General features: G+C 46.6%; 1 protein-coding gene across 3 annotated transcripts in view; it reads left to right on the top strand.

Moving 5' to 3' along the window:
- The window catches only part of KLF7 (Kruppel like factor 7), a 67,808-nt gene that overhangs the window by 38,985 nt on the left and 9,959 nt on the right, over positions 1-18,864 (top strand). For 2 of the 3 annotated variants that reach the window (XR_003257255.1, XM_026088860.1), the window contains exon 3: positions 13,113-13,236. The exons of the other annotated variant lie outside the window; for it this stretch is intronic. Coding sequence is in view for 1 of the 2 variants with exons in the window: in XM_026088860.1 (XP_025944645.1) it covers positions 13,113-13,236 (124 nt within the window). In the remaining variant the exon portion in view is untranslated. The remainder of the gene's footprint in view (positions 1-13,112; positions 13,237-18,864) is intronic. 3 annotated transcript variants of the gene reach the window in all.

The raw sequence follows: 18,864 nt of genomic DNA, 5'->3' as shown, positions 1-18,864 counted from the left end.
TTGCCAATACCTGAATTCTCAGTCCTGTGTTTCTGCTCCATCATTTGCCAAATCAACAGCACAGGGAGGGAGACAATCTTACTGTTTTGGTTTGAAAATGTAAATAGGTATTGTTTGTTTGTTTGTTTGTTTGCTGCGCGAGATGGTTTTTGGCAAAAGGTTCTGGGTTGGGAGAGCTAGCAAGTGATGTTTGCTGTCTGTTCAGCAGCTGCAGGAGGGAGAGCGCGGGCGCCTCCAAGTGTTATGGCAGACTGCCTTGGTGAGCCACAGAGAGGCCATCACTGGTTTGTCATCCATCATTTTCTTTATATCCCTCCATCCCTGAGCCTCTGTGAGGCACCTGGCAAAAGGGGAAATAATATGGATCACAGAGTATGGCCTCAAAGAGAAAATGCTCAAGCTGTCTCCTGTCGGCTCCCCTCTGTGTTGCTGCTGTCCTGGCTGGATTAGAAGGGGTGGGTTAGCAACGAGAAGCGGGGTATTTATTTTCCATTTGTTCAAGGCACTAACACCTCTGAAATACCTGAAGTCACACACAAGCCTGAATCATTGTGTCTTACAGATGTGGGGGAGACAGGGAGCTTCTTGTACACTGTTGGGCAGTTCACTGCCCAACTAAAATCTGGCCCAGGAAGATCATTCACCATGAGCTTCGGGGCGGTGAGCCAGGGAGAGCCTGGCTTCTGCAGTCCCTGCCCCAGTGATGTGTAACACTCCTGTGGCCCTTTCTGCGGGTGCAGACACTGACCTAAATTTCCCTGCCATTTTCCAGTCGCGCTGTGCTTACTTAAACCCTTCCTGAGGTTTCAGTGCGTTCCTGATCATGAGACGGTGTTGCATATTGTCGGGAAGCATCATAAATGCAGCTGCATGTTGGCTTGGGTGAATCACCTGCTTTGGGTCCACAGGGCTGCTCCTCAGGAGGGAGAGGAGGGGACTAGGCCTGCTAGGCGAGAGGCTCCACGGAAAGATCTCGCAGAGATGCAGGGTCTTTCTCCCTGTCACCCTGAGGAGCTGTTGTCCTCTCCCGTCCGTGAGAGCTCACTGCGCAGGACTCACTTCCCTCAGTTCTTGCGGTACGTGTCTGTGGCTCGCAGCCATGTGAAAATGTTGGCTTGTTGGACCATGAAGATAGGTTAGCCCCACGACAGAGAGAGGAGGGAGCAGTTATGGGCTCAGCCAGATAGTTTTGGGTTTGGCAAAGGAAGAACTGGTATGAATAGTGAAGCTGAAGTCAGGGTTGGAAACAGCATTGCAGATGGAGTATGCAGGGCCTGAGCACGTGTGTTCTCGGGTCCAGAGGCGCTGTCTGGAGAGGTCATTTAAAAGCAAGCGTGCCCTGAGGCGCAGGCTTAGGCTGAGGTCTGAAGCTTGCTGGAAGAGAAGATCCAGAGCAGATTTGGAGAGCTGAGGCTGTCTGAGCAGGAAAAGCCAAGTGCGCTGCAGCTCATCTTATCAGCAGGTATCACATTAGGCTCTTCTTAAGCACAACGGGGGTGTTGTGGGTGTTCGAGTCTGGGCTACATCTRGGCAAGCAGCCAGGTACCTGGATGGAAAGTGTGGGGGTCAAGTTTACTCCCCATGCAGAGCCTGCTTTTCACAGCCCATGTGGGACATGGTCCTGCGTACCTACATACTGACAGCAGCAATTGCAAGCAGGGCAGATGAACTGTAAGGCTTCATTTAAACTGATCTAAATATTGCTGAGGCGTCCAAGCTTATACCAAAAGTAGTGGAGTCCCAAATAAAACCACTTTCTTTGCTTGGCTGGTAGATGGTGTCCATGGTATAGCTGAGACCAGCTACAAGGAGGAGGTCAGTCAGACATGCCCTTGCAGTAGGAAAAATGGCTGGAAAAGTTATTTAAAGATAGGTAAAGGACAAGCATATGACGCAGAGAATGTAGGGTGGATTCGTTTCTCTCTGACTGGCTAGAGTTTAGGAGAAAGTGTATTTGTCTTCAGAAAACTTTTGTCTGACACCACTCTCAAAAGCCAGTTGGTTAACAAATGTCAAGCAGTAAGTGGTAATGTACTGTTGGAGATTGTAGATTGAATATGAGACAAGGACTCTCAAGTGAGGAGAGCTTTAAAGACTAGCTCAGCCATTTGGAAAGAGGAGAACAAAATACTGCATGGGACCTGCCTTGTCCCCAGGTCTCTAAGAGTGTCCAAAACCTTTGTGTCACAGGGAAATCAAAACCACTGTTCGTGGGTCAGCTTTATACATTATAAGAAGCCCACAGCAATAAATGGCTTAATGAGAATTAAAAGCCTTTAAAAAATTGCAGGCTGGTTCTCAGTCTTAGCAGTCCCCATTTGCAGGTGGGTGCACAAGTGTCCCCGTGGGCAGGTTCGCTCCCAGCTGGGCGCCCGGCCTCTGCAACCCGCCACTGAAAGCTGGGGCCGAAAAAACTGAAAGCTGAAAAAACATTTGCGGGCTAAGCTAACAGTGAAGAGCTTGTGTTTCAAGATAAAAGCTGATCCCCAGCTGAGCTGTGAAAGAAAGGTGTCCTCATTGTGTAACCGTGCACATTCAGAGCTTTAACGGGGATTTGTTCCTTGTTCCTGCGCATCTGCACTCTTACCACTGGCAGAGGCAACCGAATAGATTAGCTGGACAATTCTGCACTGTCATTCTCGTTTTCTGATGACGGTAAATGATCATTAGTGTGCTAGAAGCTTGTATTAGTTCTTTGAAATTAATGATTTTATGGAATTTATAAAAATACAGGCATGCGTATCTGCCTATGCTTTTGTTCAATATGTAAATATTTGGAACCACGGTATGTTTAATTTTGCATAAACATTCCTTTGGCCCTCTGCTTGTTTGTCACCTGTGACTTTGCAAAACTTTTCCTTCTTCAGGTTGAAGTTTTCCACATTTGGTCTTTTTCCAGTGTGGTTGCTGTTTGTTACTTTAGAAGTTTGAGGGGAAATATTTGTTTTTTAGGAGAAGAATATGGCATGTGTGTTGGGGAGGGGCAGGCAGGAAAAGAACTTTCCTCAGTGTAAGAAGTTGAGCCGGAAACTTGGCATATTTAGTGGAAAATAGCCTTTGAGTAGAAGATTTTTATCTGTGAATACCTGAGTGAAAATTAACTTGAACGGACTGGTATGCTCTATTGTACGCTGACATACCACATGTGAGTGTGGTATAGCTGATATCATTTTATCATTAATTCTCTGCAAAATCCAAGGAATCCCAAATGTGATTCTTTTCCTGGACTTCATTTATCTTTAGATGTGTATTCAGAAATGTGTTTCACAGAGAAAACGTATTTAAAAAAATTCTTCTTTTTCATGAAGATGCAATGTCGCCTAACAAGGGAAGTTCAGGTACATTTGTATCTCGCTTTAGCTGGATTCGTCTGGTAGAATGAATGACGGCAGTGATACCTGACCAGCTGTTTGCATCTCCATTAGAGTTAAGGAAAGGTGTCGTCTGCATCTTCTCCATAATCCAGATGAAGAAACTTCCTAGCCAGTAGAATTAATCATCTTTACTCTCTGCCTAGGAGAGGGCTCCTCAGTTTGCCAGGGTTTGTCCCCACTCAGTATTTTTCAAGCCCAGCCACATTGCTTCCTCCTCCCGCTTCCAGTCAAATTCGGTATCTGAAGGAACGAAAGCATCCTGGGTCTTTTTCTTCTTTCCTGTCGTCGTTGTTGACCAGACTGGGAAACGGAAAAGATTTTTTTTTTAAATTTTTTTCTTATGCTTTATTGCTGTGTTATCCCTGCCAATCTACATTCCTTGTTCTCTGTCATCTTTCTCCTGTTTTTCAGTGGCAAAAGGGAGAAAATGAAGTGATAGGTATATAGTGAAGAACATCCACCCTGCAACAGTTTAAATAAGTGGAAACATTCACTAGCAAAGATATGGAAGAAAAAGAATTAAAGACGTTAACATTTGGGAAAGGGTCTGTTCCTCTTCATCTTTTCACATCAGTTGTAGTCACTGCTAAAACAGCCTTTATATTTTGCCCGTGATTTTTCAGGGACCCTAGGCCTAAATCGTAGGTGCCCAGAGAAGGGGTCTTTGAGGCGCTGCTCTGGAGTATGTACGCGTGCGCCGTGTCCCCTGAAAGGCTGTCTGCGTTGCTCACYGTCCAGGATAATTTACAAAAAAGCGAAGGGGAAAAATCGATTGGGGGTGCTGGAAAAATCCGACCCTGGGAACTGCTGGATTTTTCTCTTGTTCGCTCTCTGTCTGAGCCGCCGCTGCCTTGCCTCGCGTCTCCGAGCTCGGCTCAGCTGAACGCCCAGCTAAAAGCCCTGATTAGACGAGGGTTTTTTGAAGGTTCTTGCTGCTCCTCTGGGGCCCGAAGCAACGGCAGCTCGCGGCAGCGGAGGGCTGGTAATTAGGGCGAGCGGCGGAGCCTGGCCTGGCGGGGGAGCCGTCTGCGGCGAGCGGGGGAAGAGCGCAGCAGCCAGGCCGGCGCGGCCGTTGCTAGGAGACCCGCGGCCGAAACGCAGCGCGCTACAGCCGGGCACCAGCCCGGCCCGCTGCGCAGCTGCTTCCCGCGCCGTCGTCGCCAAGCAACTCCGCCGCTTTCTTCTTTCTCCCCCCCCCCCCCTTCCTGGAGGCTTAATTGGGTAGTTTTGGTGCTGGTGGCGCTGGCGGGCGCCCGCCGGGGCCGCGGCTCTGCCGCTCTCCCCGGGGCGCGGGGCCGCGCTGCGATTAACGGGGCGGAGGCGAGGCGCGGGCGGCGCGGGGCGGCCGGCCGGCACCTGGGCCCCCGCAGCCCGCGGCGCCCTCGCCTCAGCCGCGCCGCGCCGCGCCGCTCCGCGCCGGCGGCGGGTCCGGGAGGGGGGCGGCGCTCAGCGGCCTGTGCCGCTCGCGAGGGGAGTCTCGCGCAGAAGTGGGGCGCGGTGCCGCCCGGGGTGCTCGGCGCTGGGCGCGCCAGGCGGCGGCGGCGGCGGGCGTTGGACGCGCCTCTCAAGCGGGGCGGAAAATGGAATATTTCTCTCTCTTCGAACGCCGCTGCGTGCTTTGCCTTCCTCTGCTTCTCAGCCAGGCAAGGGGGCCTTATCGATGTGTGTCGTGTGCTTGCGCGTGTGGAAGAAATAAGGCTGAAAAAATGCATTTCATGCCCTGAACGACTACATGCCGAAGACTGCCGCTGGCTTGGAAGACAGGCTTTGGCGAGGCCCTGAGGGACTAACCCGCAGCTTGAAGTTTGTAGAAAGACTGATTGGACGTTGGATCAGGTTCTTCACCTCTTTTCCTCCACCGCTAATACAGACATGATTAGAGCCATCTCTCTGTAAGGGCACTTCTGACCTTTTTGGATGAGAGGAGCTATACATCGTCCGTGGCAATGTACTGCTTTTACACTTGATCATCCCTGCGGGTCTAAAAATAGGCACAACCTTCTCACACTGTGTATTTCACAAGCCTGCCACATTCCTCTCCTGCCCCGCACTGTCTCCTGCAAGTTTTTCTCTTGTGCTTTGTCACCCTTTCAAAGGCTTTTTCGTCTTTCCAGCAGGTGGCAAGACTGTGAATAAAATGCCTTTTTTTCTTTTATTTTTGCTTTTTTGGGTGAAAAGCATTGGTGATGCATTTAAGCACTGTCTGCTCCCTCCCCCCCCCGCGTTCCTTTGTAATAATAAAAGATAATAATTATGCTTTCTATTTCTCCAACAAAAATCAATTAGGAGTATATTGAGGAATGAAAGGCTCATAAAAGTATCTGAAATTGATTTTTATAATTAGTTTTACTGGTTGATGGGTKGCACACATATATGCTTAGATGGCAGCATTGACCTCTAGAGGTTGTACGTATTAAACAGCCTGTTCTTCCTTTTTGCTAAAGGAATGAAGTTATTATTAATCTTAAAAAGAGGATGATGATGTTGTTCACTGAACTGCAGCTGCTCGCTAGCCTTCCTGTAGCCTTACCAGGGAGGCAGCCATGCGAGCCGTGCGATGGCGACCTGCTGAGTTTCGCGTGCAAGTGAGGATGCTTAACAAGCAGCAGATCTTGGGCCGCTCCTCATCTGTGTCTCGTATTTGATGGAGCGTGCACAGATAATGAGAGAGGGTAGGCAGGGGTGGTAAGGACACCCGTTCGGTTAGGAAATTTTATTTTTTCGGGAGTTCTTAAAACTGAATTTTCTTCTGCAACGTGCTTCTATTAAATATCAAATAGCAGTTTTCATAGAGAAAGCAGAGTGACCAGTAACATTTTCTGTTGTGCCGTGTGATGTGTGCTGATATTCAGCTAATTAGAAGAATTATGGCTCGGCTTCATTGGTATGCCATGTATGTAGCTCGTAAAGCTCTGGGGGACCCTTGGAGATGAAGAGTGCTACATAAATATAAAATATTGTTAATGTGATGTTCCACATTAGGCTTCCCATTGTGCTGCGGCAGCCTTTTGTAATAAATGGCAAAGCGAATGCACGCGCCTGCCTGGCTTTTCTCTGCAAGGCCATCTGGGGGCCGCTTCCTGCCGAAGCCCGGCAGCCTCCGGCATTTCCCAGCGATGTCCTGTTGCACTAAGAGCGTCCCGGGGGGCCCCGGCCTCCGGGGGACRGACGCCTCGGGTTGTCCCCGCAGCCACGCTGCTGCTCTGCGCGGCGGCGCCTTCCCACCCAGCAGCCCGGGAGCAGCAGCTCCCCAAAGGATTTCTCAGACAGGGTGTCGAGGAGAGTTATTAAAACACGCTCTTAAAAAGCCAGCGGGACTATTTGGTTCTTCATACATTTCATTGCACGACTCAGGCCCCCAGAGCTTTCTTATGGGAGAAATCCAGGAGAGAAATTTGGCATTTAATTCCTTTTTCAGTTGGAAGTTACAGTCCGTGTTTGTCAGGTTCTCCAAGAACACCAGTACTGGAGCGAGCATATCTAAAGCTGTCTTTCAGTATGTATTTTTAGACATTGAGGCTTTTAGAACTAGTTTTGTTTTGAATAATGTTTTAATCACAGATTTTAAAAATGGAAGGAAATGTTTTGTGGGTTTTTTTCATAAAACATTTTTTTGGGCCCTGAAACTATATGTAAATAATAGAACACATCATGATTTTTAAGAGGATGTTTATGTAGTTTTTCAAAGACAAACTTTTGCATGCTGTTTTTGTGTAGTTGCATACGTGATATGCAAGCTATTAAAGCTATTAAAGTGTAATATAACTAATTTTTATTTTAATGGCCTTCAAAATGTGCATACAGGCAGGATTTGTTTTTGTTCCTCACTTTCTTAAGCTTTTTTGGCCAAATCAGTCATGCTGACAAAGAGGTTCTTGACTATACCATATTTTAGCTCTGAGGGATACTGGCAAGGTTTTTGACTGGGATTCTCCACTGAACTTTATAGGGATGCTCTGTCTTTTTGAAGTTCATTGCAGGACTGGTGTCTTAAACTCTGTGCTTGTTTTCCTAAGCACACTGTAATCAACATGTGTTTGTGCTGTGGTGCTTAAGGTGGGATGCAGGGGAGGGCAAGGGAAATAGATACGCATGTTTATTTACTTTAATTCTGTAAAGATAAAGGGTGAAGCTCAAGCCTTAATGGGCATTTTGCCAGTGACTTCAATGCAGCCAGGATTTCACCCAGCAGCATTGCCAATTTGTTTGATCTTATCATGCAGATCCCCAAATCTGAAGGGTTTTCTTCTTAAAGTCCCCACTCTTGAAATCCAAGGAACAGAGAACAAACTCCCTTCTGTTTTCTTTTTTAATAGATGTTTTTAATTTGCAGGACTGCAAAGAGAAGTTTAAAATCATGACCTTAGGTTATCTCCAAAACAAAAGCCAAGTGATCTCTGAATATTATTGTTTTTTACTTTAAAATCTCATTATTTTTATGGGAGACTGAACTCATGACTTTTTAACCCTTGGGCTTGGCAATAAATACTGCAATTACAAGATGTATAAAATCCTTGCCTTCCTCCATTGTGTGCTCTAGTCTTGTGATGATGTCCGTGTCCTTAGCTGATCTCTGTTCTGTAGCTCTGTGTCCTGTAAGCATATTTCTACTAATCAGTCTCTATTGAAACTGCTGGAAGAACCGTGACATGTCGGTAGCAAATGCCATCTTACTCCTGTAAACAACTCCAAAACTCCGCAAAACAAATACCCCTTGGACCTAGATGGTGCTGGGGGCGTGAAGGTGGGGAGGACAGGGGTCTCTGGATGTTGAGGAGAAGCGAGGACATCCCCACTGAGGTGCTTTGTGAGGGAATACCTATTGTGAAGGCCTATATAGGGTTTACAGCCTGAGTGGGTGGGAGAGGAAACACAATGGTCTCCTCTTCGTGCCCAGAGCACCAAGATGCAGATGCCTGCGGCTGAGCTGCTTGCCTAGACGCCCCGTACGATCAATGGAGAGAAATTCACCTCGGATTTCGGTCTAACTGGGGTCCGATACTTCACACTCTAAACGTGCCTTTGTCCTTTCATTAGCTTTAAAAGGAGTCATAGGTGACCATATCAGATGAAGGTTTTCAGTATCTAGAGCTGCATGAGGTGAACCTCACCAGGCCTGTCTGAGGCTGAAAAATGAACTCAGAAGTCCCAAGGACCAGTGCAGAGTCTTCATCACAAAACCAGCCTGGCTCTATACATCATGTTTTATGGGGACCCTGGTATGTGTTTACCACAGTAGTGTTGCTGGGATTGTGTGCTTGGCTCTTTCATGTTTTCAAATGATACATTTTTGGCTTCATTTATTTATTTTTATAACTAAGTGCCTAATATTTAGAGTTTTGCATTTGTCTTAGTCACCAAAGGAACAGTGACCTGATTTCAGGGATACCAAGGTCTCATAGATTTTTGCTGTGACTCTCATAAATTTTGGCTTCAGTATTGCATATTTCCCATCAGTTTGCAAAGTTCTTTGTCCTCCAGTTACCAGACCAGACCAGGCTGGATTAAATGAAGAGGGACGGAGGGCCAGACTGTACCAAAGTGAGCAGCGGGGGCACTTTTTAGAAGGAGAGCTAGACTGTATGAGTTGCCATACATAGAAGTGGAAGAGAGAGCCTCTTCCCCAAACAGCCCAGTCTCAGGGTATGTAAATATGCTCTAGGAAGATGAAAAAATAAAAATGGGTGGCAGGACAGAGAAACAATAAAGAGAGGCTGCTTTACAGAAGTAGGCAGTCACGCGGGACTGAAAACCCTGAAGCTTATTGGAAGGGCTGATAGCTTTTCCGTACCACTAACTTTTCTGACGATAAGGTCCTTCTAGATCAGTAGTTTTCAGCATGGTGCTCTGTTGATTTGCAGGCATGCAAGGCTACTTCCAAGGGGTCCTCAAAAGACATCTAAGGATGTGTTCACATGAGTGTTTCCCGTGGATGCTCTCCACGTGCACACCTAGCACGCTCCAACTATAAACAAGCATTCAGGCCACAGCACCAGGCGGCAGCTAGTCTGAAGTTGGGTCCCGAGCACCCACTGTTTCAACCTACCCCTCACCTCTCCTGCTCTGCACTGCTCGCTACATGAGCACCTGCAGCCTAAGGAAAGCAAACCCTGGTCGGCAGGTTTGAAATCAGTAGAGAAGGGTCTCCACCTCCCAGGGAAAAAATCAGAAAAACCTGAAAGCCACTATTCTGGGTCAATTCTAGAAGATTTTCCATAACCAAATGGTATGCTAACATTAGTGCTCATCTCAGAAAATTGCGTAACTTGATGCTTAAATGTGTGCCCGCACTGCTGGCTGCCTGCCCTTCCCGGGTGCATTAGTAGATGTGTGAAAACTAAACAGGTCCATGTTGTGGGGCATGTTCTGAACTGAAGCAACTGAGCATTTAACATCTGCCTATCTGGATAGCAGCTTCTTTCTAGCTGTGCATTTGGATCCTCTGTTGAGTGCCTTGTAAAATGCGGGTCATAGATTTGTTCAAGCACTACAGAGATTTTTGTGGTGTTGAATAAAGGTGACTTAAGGAGTAGAGCCCCCTTCCTGGGAGTGACTCACAGGCACAAGTTTTAAGTGCAGTTATTAATTTTGCAGAATTAGAGCCTGAAAAAAAGTCGGTGTGGCACAGCTCTCTGATGTTCCTATTTTTAATTGAATTTTGAAGCTTATAATTAATTTGTTAAAAAGGGGGAAATCCTGGCCCTGTAGAAGTGAATGGGAGTTCTGCCATTGCCTTCAGCAGAGGAGGATTTCACCATCCATCCTTTTATTCTCGCTAATCCTCTACAACAACAGAAGAGCAGCCTGGCACACGGAAATGATCCTTCCCGTTTCTCCTGCCTGCCATTGCCAGTAGAGGACCCTCCCCGCTTTTCCGTTCCCACTCTTCCTACATGCATACACCTTAGCAAAATATGCTTTCATTTTATCCACGCTAAGATGAAAGCAGCCATTAAAGGAGCAGTTTGTTCTTAGGCTTTATGTGCAGAGATACAGAAGTGTCTCTCTTTACACCCTCTCTTGTTTCTGAGCGGCTGCAGGAGAGCAGGAAACTTGACCTCTTGGAGGTCTCTGGGCCAAGAACCTGTCTGACATGGCTTTAAGGGTCACGGTGCTGCTTGGCCCCGCTGCTCGGGCATGCAGAGCACTCTATGCCGGCATGCTGTCTGGGAGCACGAAGAGGCCCTGCCTGACATTTGGTGGAGCGTGGCTTCGCTCACAGAGGAGAAGCATCAGAAAACAAAACTTGGCTCAGGGCTGTTCAGAGCCAAACGGAGATCACTCGCAAGAGGAGCCCTGGGAGCAAATAACAGAGATGCGTGGCATCCCGTGGCTTTACCAGTAATCACGCTTGGCATTTCTGTCTCTCATAACCTATATATAGCACTGTACATTTGCAAAGCTTTTGACAAATGTTAACAAGCCAAACCATGCTTCAGTCCTAAAAGCCCTTGGTTCCTCAGAAAGACTGTGATGTTTGTCTTCACCCTTCAGCTCCGCAGGCAACTGCATCCTTCAGACTGGYGGTACCTGCCAGTTCTGGCTGAGCACTGGTCTCTCGCGTTTGCTTTACAATGCGTGTAGCCCACAGAAGCTACACGGCAGTTCATCTGCCTTGCTGTCTCTGCTCTAAGGTAGGCACTAGAGAGCGTCGGAGAACCGAGGAAGCTGAATTATCCTCGAGGTTTCTTTGTTGACAGCTTTTAAAAATATTTGATGAACTATTCACACAGAACCGCTGCATCATCACAGACAAGACCAGGGCTGGGAAAATCCTTTTTCCCTGACAAGAGGAGAGCAAATGTAATATGCCAGGTAGTATGTCAAGGCTTGTGTGGGGGTGAGCACTGAAACAACTGCAAGCCTGGTTTTTGGGGCCAGCGCTGATGGCGGTGTTTGAGCCACAGTTGAGGAACGAGCACAGAAAGAGAACACCAGCGCTTGGCTCACTAACAAAAAGCTTCTTGCTTTTTTTCTGAAAAATCTTTTTTTTTTTTTTTTTTTTAAAAAGCAGTCCGCAGAGATGACCAGGCAGGCACAATCTAATTGGGGTGGTGTTTTTATTGGCTCAGTCCCTGGTCTTGCTGGGCATGTCCCCAGGGTGGATTGCAGCACACGATAGAGACATCCAGGCTGGCCTTCTGCATTCAGGGACTGAGGGACAAATCGATATTTTGGCACAGACTTGCCTGCTGCTGTCTTCTCTTCATTGCTTCACCCCAATGAATCCTGTAATTTAGTTATTGAGCCAAACAAACTTCACAGAGGCTGAAAGGCTAAAATGGCTTAACTCCAGTTAATATTGCAGCCCGCTTTGCATGGTGCAACAGAGCTGTGTGGGCAGTCAGGCATCTGCAGAAATGAACTTGCCAGGGAATAGCTTTTCTCGTGTATTTTGATGCAGTTCTTGAGCCCTCTTCGTTTCTCTTGCTCTTTTGGCCTCTCCAATTTGTCACCCTGAAATACATAGGTCTCCCATAATCAAATCTCTCTCCTTTGCCTGCTGAATAGACACGTTAAATATAGAAATCTGCCTCTCTGCACTGAGGGATTTCAGTCTACTTTAGCCAAGTGATTGTTTCACGTGACTTTGGCATAGAGAGGTCATATGGATTGCAACTTCAGTATGGTCAGTGATGGTTTTTATAAGATCACCTTCTTAGCAATGTTAAGAACAAGTAAATAAGTAATAATCCCATCTTTGTTTATAATTCCCGGCTTAGAAGCTTGGTAGTGAAAGTGTCTTTTTGTCAGCATTTTCCCTCAACCCTCTCCTCATCTAGTGCATCCATACTGTGCTCACTGCATGGGGAATACTGACATCGATTTTATATAGGAGAAGCAGCCCTGGAGCATTTCTTGTGGGGGGAGATGATGTTCCACCATGGCAGACTTTGATCCGCAGGGACCGGTTTGTGTTAGAAAGTAGGTAACTGTGAACACAGCAGACCAGAATCTCTCCTGACTCCTGACTGCACCATTTCACTGCCTTCAGCGGTATGGTTAATAGTTTGGGGTAGAATAACAACTGATAACGGTGGAGTGCAAAAAGCCTGAAGGACCAGCTGATTTCAAGAAAAAACATTTCTCCCCTTACACTCACTATCTTGGCATATCATTTCTTGAACCAAAGAGCAGTTTTTATTCTGGGAAGCAACTAAAGGAGGTGCAGTTCTAGAGGACAGTGGACATGAAGCCTTGGTGGGAACCGATGTGAGCGTGACCACGCTGCGGTAAAAGGCAGCGTGGGAAAAGCACACAGTGCGGTGGTGTTGCTTGCTCTGGGGTAGTGCAGGGGCAGCTGTGTGCCCGGCTCGCCCCTGCAGTGTGTCCGTGCATCGAGCAGCCGCTCCCGAGCACCCCAGTAACTTAGCTGGCGAGGGCAGTGCTGGCCCAACGGCTGACGGACAGTCAGCTTTCAGCAGCGCAAGAGGAGAAGCACTTGGGAACTTTTTACAGGTTTCTTTGAAGAGTAATCGACTGGCTTCATTAGAAATGGGAAACATTCCTTTTGCCAAGATGGTGCATGAATTTAAACAACTATGAAGTTGGGACTGGATCTGTCCCAGTGCAATGCGTCACAAGCCCTGAAGGGAGTCACTGGCCATGGATTGTGTGACTGAGGGTGGGCTAACCTGCGCAAGCAGGATGGAGAGGAGGGGGGAGGACGCAGAGCTTGAACATGTAGTGCTCTGTAACCCTGCTGCCACGCTGACTGTTCTCTCCTCCCCTCCGCAGGTGAGAAGCCTTACAAGTGTTCGTGGGAAGGGTGCGAGTGGCGTTTTGCACGGAGCGACGAGCTCACGAGGCATTACAGAAAGCACACGGGTGCAAAGCCCTTTAAATGCAACCATTGTGACAGGTAATGCAGCCTCCTAACATGGTGTTCAAGCAGAATGCAGTTGTTGGGCACGGCATGGAGCTGCCGGCTCCCTGAGACAAGAGGCCTGTCCCCTTGCCGAAGGGGCTCCTTCTGTCCCCACATGAAACTGGAGAGGGTCAACAAAAGACAGCAAACAGCTTCATTTGCAAAAGCCCAGGCATGATTTAGGCACATCTGACAATTCAACTTTGTGGGGTTGTTTTATGTAGGATCAGGGATCTCTGCGCATTCCTACTAATGAATGAGTCTTCTCCAGCTTTAAATCTCACCCTCAACATTTCTTTGATGTGGGAAATACTCTGCACCTTTATTTTGTGTGGGCTCAGATTTTAAAGCATGATAGATGCCCAGAGCAGGGCTTCCTGAAGAGCCTGTCATGCAACAGTCCTCCTTTGGGCACTCAGAAATGAGGGACTTGGAGAAGCTGGGCACCCAGCAGCTCTCAGTGAGAGCAGTGGGAGCTGCCGCTCGCTGCCAATACCTTTTTGCAGCCCTCACCACTTTATCTAGCTGCTGAATTAATGATGAGCTTGTCTGAAAAAATCTGGTCATCCTTGCTGGGTGCTGAGCATTTTTGAAAGCTGGGCTCTTTGAATTTAGAAACAAAAACAAAAGAAAACCCTCCTCCCATCCCCAATCCCAAATGATAATAGGTTAGGGTGGAGCAAAAGCAATTACCCCTGTAATGACTCTTGACAGCGCTGACAGGCTCGAACAATGAGCACTTTTCCCCCTCACACCCCCCCAACTGGAGACTGGCAGTGCCCTGGGTGAAACCTGGATCCAGGATTGAGTAATCAAATAATGTGCTTGCATCTGAACATGTTATCCAGCTAATCCTATTTATATATATTTTTAAAAGAGGCTTAAGAAAATTACCCATTTTTTAATGCAGCACTAAGGTTCTCTGCTCTGATAAGAAAACGTTTTGTAACACAATAAAGGCTCTAGGAAGCCGCTGGGTACACCAGAACGGCAGAGGACCTGCGTGGAAAGAGGATGTATGGGACATAAACAAGGGACCCCATCCTTTTATGGGAAGGAAATTCGATCATTTTCGCATCCTGTCTTTCCCAGAGCTTCATCTCCTTGAGCTCTCTTCTCCCCTTGTCTCCCCTCTTCCTGTCCCCCTTCCCCCGCTGAAGGCTTCCTCTTGAATTATCTTTTGTTTTATCCCTGGATTATCTTTTGTTTGCTCAGAATGAGGGACAGGATAAACCAAGTAGAGACCTCTGGAGTTCTGCTTTTATATAGGCACCTCTTTGAAGGAGAACATTTGCATTCTCGTTTTAAATGTAAGGCGTTGCCTTTCTCCCTTCTGTCCTCCAAAGAATGAACTAACCACCCCTAGGCGCCTCCCCCCCCCCCCCAACACACACGAGCAATGCAAAGCCCCCGGGTTTCTGTGTCAGGACAGACAGCATTTTTAGCAGAGATTTAAATAAATACAGTCAATGTTTTTAACTCCTCAGTCTCTTTCAGTCCTTTGTTAAGTATTCATTCTCCCGCTACATGTTATGCCTTCCTAGCTAGGCTTTTTCGGTGTCAGCCAGCTCCTCAGTCACTGCAGTAGAGGGAGATTCCTTCAACCATCTAACACATTTTCTGCTCTTCAGCAGAAATATGTGGGTGAATGAAAAAATATTTATTGATAAGTCAGGAGTGCTGGGGTTGTGCACTGTTAAATTCCACGCACAGTCCATCTGTGTGTGGTGGTAGGAGTCAGATTTGTTTCTACTCACCCGGTCAGTTGTTGCAAGCTAGTAGAGTGACTGTGCCTGTTTTTTGGGGGGTTTTTTGGCCCACACTGCCATACCGCTATTTTTCCTTCTTTTCTCATTCACAGTTATTTCTACTACCTCCTGTTGCAGATGTCACTTCAGGCAAGCACTGAAACATGTGCCTAAGTGCGTCCCTACCCAGGAAAGCATTTAAGCAGACATTTAATGTTAAAGACACTCCTTCCTGAGTCAGGGTCCCAGCTGGAAAACAGTTTCTTCATATCTGCTACCCTTTTCTGCGCCTGCCATTAGTGACAGRAGTTGTGGTTGCTCTCTCAGACATCCTGGCTTGCTGAACATTAAGGAGCCTTTAGGAGCTGCTTTTAGCAATGCTGACATAGCACTGAATGGATGCATATTTTTGTTCAGCAGAGAAGGCCATACCTCGGCAATCAGAATGTGAAAGTGGTGATAAAAATAGTAGAAAAGGGATTGCTGTGCACACGGCGTGGRTGCGGTTCCCTTCCGGTCAGTTTTCAGGTGGGGTTGTGTCTTTAACCTTCTGGCCAGCATCAGAAGGATATTCATGTCCTCTGCATGCAGGACAATTTTAAAATGAAATAAGAAGACTTGATTATATTCTTCTCCTGCTCTCCCAGCCCTATCGCAGCCCAACACCATGCAGCCCACAGATCGCATTGTTAGTTATCGTTGGCAAACTACCACTGGTTTGAGTAGCACCGTATGTACTGCAAATGGTGTGTGGTTTGGAGGCAGCAGGAGAGAAAGGAGAATGAGCTAAAGTGGTGCAGAAAGCAGTGTACAGTCCCTAGTGCCTTGCGGACACCAGGAATATGCTGGTTATTAGCATTCGCCAGGAGTTGTGCTCTTCAGAAACCCAGGGTAAGGTTATGTTCCTCACACGCTGCCAGCCCTCAGCACACCGAGGGGAAGAGGATGACAGGGCAGCAGCACTCACTTGTCCTGCGTAAGTGTGTGTTTAGCAGATAGCAGCTTAGTGCCAGACTATTGGAGTATATATTCCAATATAAGTGCACATGCTTGGGGTCCTTTGACAGCAAGCTAAGAGCATGCTTAGCTGGAATGCACAAACCCCACTGTGGAGAATGCAGAGCTGGTAAGAAAGATGGCTGAGTGCTGTATTCTCCTCCCATCAGAGCTACCTTCCTTCTTTCTCCTGCAGAGGCTTCGGTGCTGAGCAGTACTGTGTTGCTAAGGAAATAGAGCAAAAGGAGAGAGGAAGGAGTCCTGTTTGGGAGCAGGGAATGTATGCATTGCTGCATGACTTTCAGAATTAGGGTACCTTAATCTAGCATAAACTGTCCTTCCTGGGAAGAGCTGGATTGGGGGAGGGATGATGGGGAAGACTGTGATGGGCCCCCATACAACATACAGAGCTGGCCGGGAACTGGAAGAGGTGTAGAGCCGGAGGTGTGGAGCATGGTCTTGTTTCACAGGCAAAACTAAGGACCAGCAAGCTGCTTAATTTGTGGAGAAGGGAGTTTCTCTTGTCATCTTTGCCTTCAGAGCCTTCTCCACTGCTGACTTAAGTTCCAGAAGGGAAGAATGTGTCCACTGATCAACAGCTTTTTTTATCAGCATGATTTAGCTGCAACATTTGGTAGGGACTTTCTGGCTGTTGAAAATAAATGTCCACGTCCAGCAGCCTTACCAATAGATGGAACTAACCAAATTAGTCCACAGGAAAACTTGAAGAATTAGTAATGTACCATTTCGTTAGCAATCAAAATATACTGGAGCTGAAAACTATACTAGATACTAATAGTCCCTATTTTTAACAGATCTTGCTGTGCTGTGACTCAGCATACTTTTTCCTGGGTTGCATTTGTAACAGAGATGATCAGAGAGGAAAAGCCTTGCTTGGGTGGTGGTCTTAAGACTAGTCCTAGACTAAAATGCCAGCTGGTGCATGTCTTTTTGGCAGCCACTCAAGCTGTTGTTTTGTTTTGGCAGCCCTCACAGCCAGAGCATGCTGCTTTCTCAGTTTAGACTGACGAGAGAGATGTTGGTCCAAGGATGCATTTTGGCACCCTAGGGCTAGAAAATTCTAGCTGTGCTGAGCCTGCTGCACTGAAAGCCAAGCRCTCATTGTCAGCTTCTCATTTGTCTCGTGACGCTTCGGCTGGGAGCTTGGAGGAATGCAGCCTCCATCCCATTCGCAAGAGTTTCTTTTTTATTTTTGCCACTCTGCCTTATACAAAGGTATTGACCACCTCCTAAGCTGCTACAAATCAATAGAGAACTGCTGACTTGGATAGAGCTGTCCGCATCCGCAGCAGCTGAGTATTTTGCTTTTCTTGTCAAAGTTGCCTTCTTAGGAGGTTTCTTTGTCTTAAAAATATATATTTTGATCACTCATCTCTGCATATAGATGCAGATAGTGTGCCTGTGCCAGAGGGACAGACAAGGTCCCTTAACAATTTAAAATCTTTTCATTTTTATAGTTCTTCTCTTTCTCAGCCTTTCTCTGCTTATGGTGGTTATCCTCTGGATGTTTGCCATTAGATTGAGTGTACTTCCTTCTTTTTTTTACTTAGTAGTTGAATTAATTTTTTTTACCTACTTTCTGAAAAATACAAAATACTCAACTACTGCTTTTTTGGAAGTATATTCAGTGCATGTATGAGCTATCCAGATTCTCACAAGAAGCTGTTAGTTTTTTTTTCTAACGTGCATTGGTGGCTCTTTTGTACTCTAAATATGTGGGGCAGCGAAATGACATTCCAAGCAAGACAGTTCTGGAAGTAGCTTGTCATGATGCCCTCAGAGCCTAAAAAAACAGTTTACTCAAAAGCCACAGATATGTGTCTTTTTGTGTGATATTTATAATAGATGTTTTTTGCTATTACTAAAAGTAAGTGAGCCAATGTCTTATGGGTTAGGGAGGAAAGAATGCAAGCCAAGGTTTGCAGGGAACTTGGAAGCCTCCTTTTTTGAGGGCTCAGCTTGAACTATCTAATAGAGGCTTGGCTTTTCAGAGTGTCTGAGTACTGCCTCGGTGACAGTCGGGCCCCATTTTAGGGCTCTGAGGTAGGCAGCCAGAACCGCTGCCCGCTTGCCCTGCAGTTTGCTCTAGGGCGCTGTGTGTCTCTGATGACATTATGATAGTGGCTGTGAAATGAGTTGTTGCTTCCAATCCCATTTCTAATGGGCATGAAGTTGAAAGAATATTCTTGCTTCCTGACAGTTTTGGTAAAATGGAGTATATATTGAAAAGCACTTGAAAAAGGAAAAGAAAAGCACTTGTCCTGCTTAGAACTTACTCCTCTCATCACACTGACACTGCCTTGGTGGTGTAAAGTGCTGAAGCTTGGGCTGCTGTGCCTAATGTTGTGAGTGCCTACAGCATGTCTACTACGTTGGAGTTGTTCTTGAACAGTAATTCCTAATTAAATCTTTGTGGGGTTGTTGTTCTCCTGGAATAAGTATGTTTTATTCTGGGTATTTTAACCCACTTCCCAAGTGGGTTAAATTATTCCAGAAGACAGCCATAAGCCTTTAGAGAGGGAGTTAATCAAGAATAGATGTTGCATTTGAAATTCATACCCTACTTTATCCTGAATTAACTGCATATTTAGACCAGCCCTAAAATTCAACAGATGTTTTCATTCTCCAGGGTTGCCATTCTAAGTCCATCTCATCAGCATCTATCTACATTTTTAGAATGTCAAAATATTATGTTTTGTAATGAGATGGAGAAGAAATGGCTTTGTAGATAAAAACCAGAAGCTGAAAATCAAAATCCTGGGGTATATTTATGGTTTTACCAGACTTCTTGTGTGATCTGCAGCAATTTCCTTGCCTTTTCCATGTCTCAGTTTTCACACTTAGAAAATAGGGACAA

The sequence above is a fragment of the Apteryx rowi genome, unplaced genomic scaffold (assembly GCF_003343035.1).
Source record: "Apteryx rowi isolate R43461 unplaced genomic scaffold, aptRow1 scaffold_12, whole genome shotgun sequence".
Lineage (NCBI taxonomy): Eukaryota > Metazoa > Chordata > Aves > Apterygiformes > Apterygidae > Apteryx > Apteryx rowi.
The sequence above is the reverse complement of the archived record's forward strand: the minus strand, read 5'-3'. Positions and strand labels throughout refer to the sequence as shown.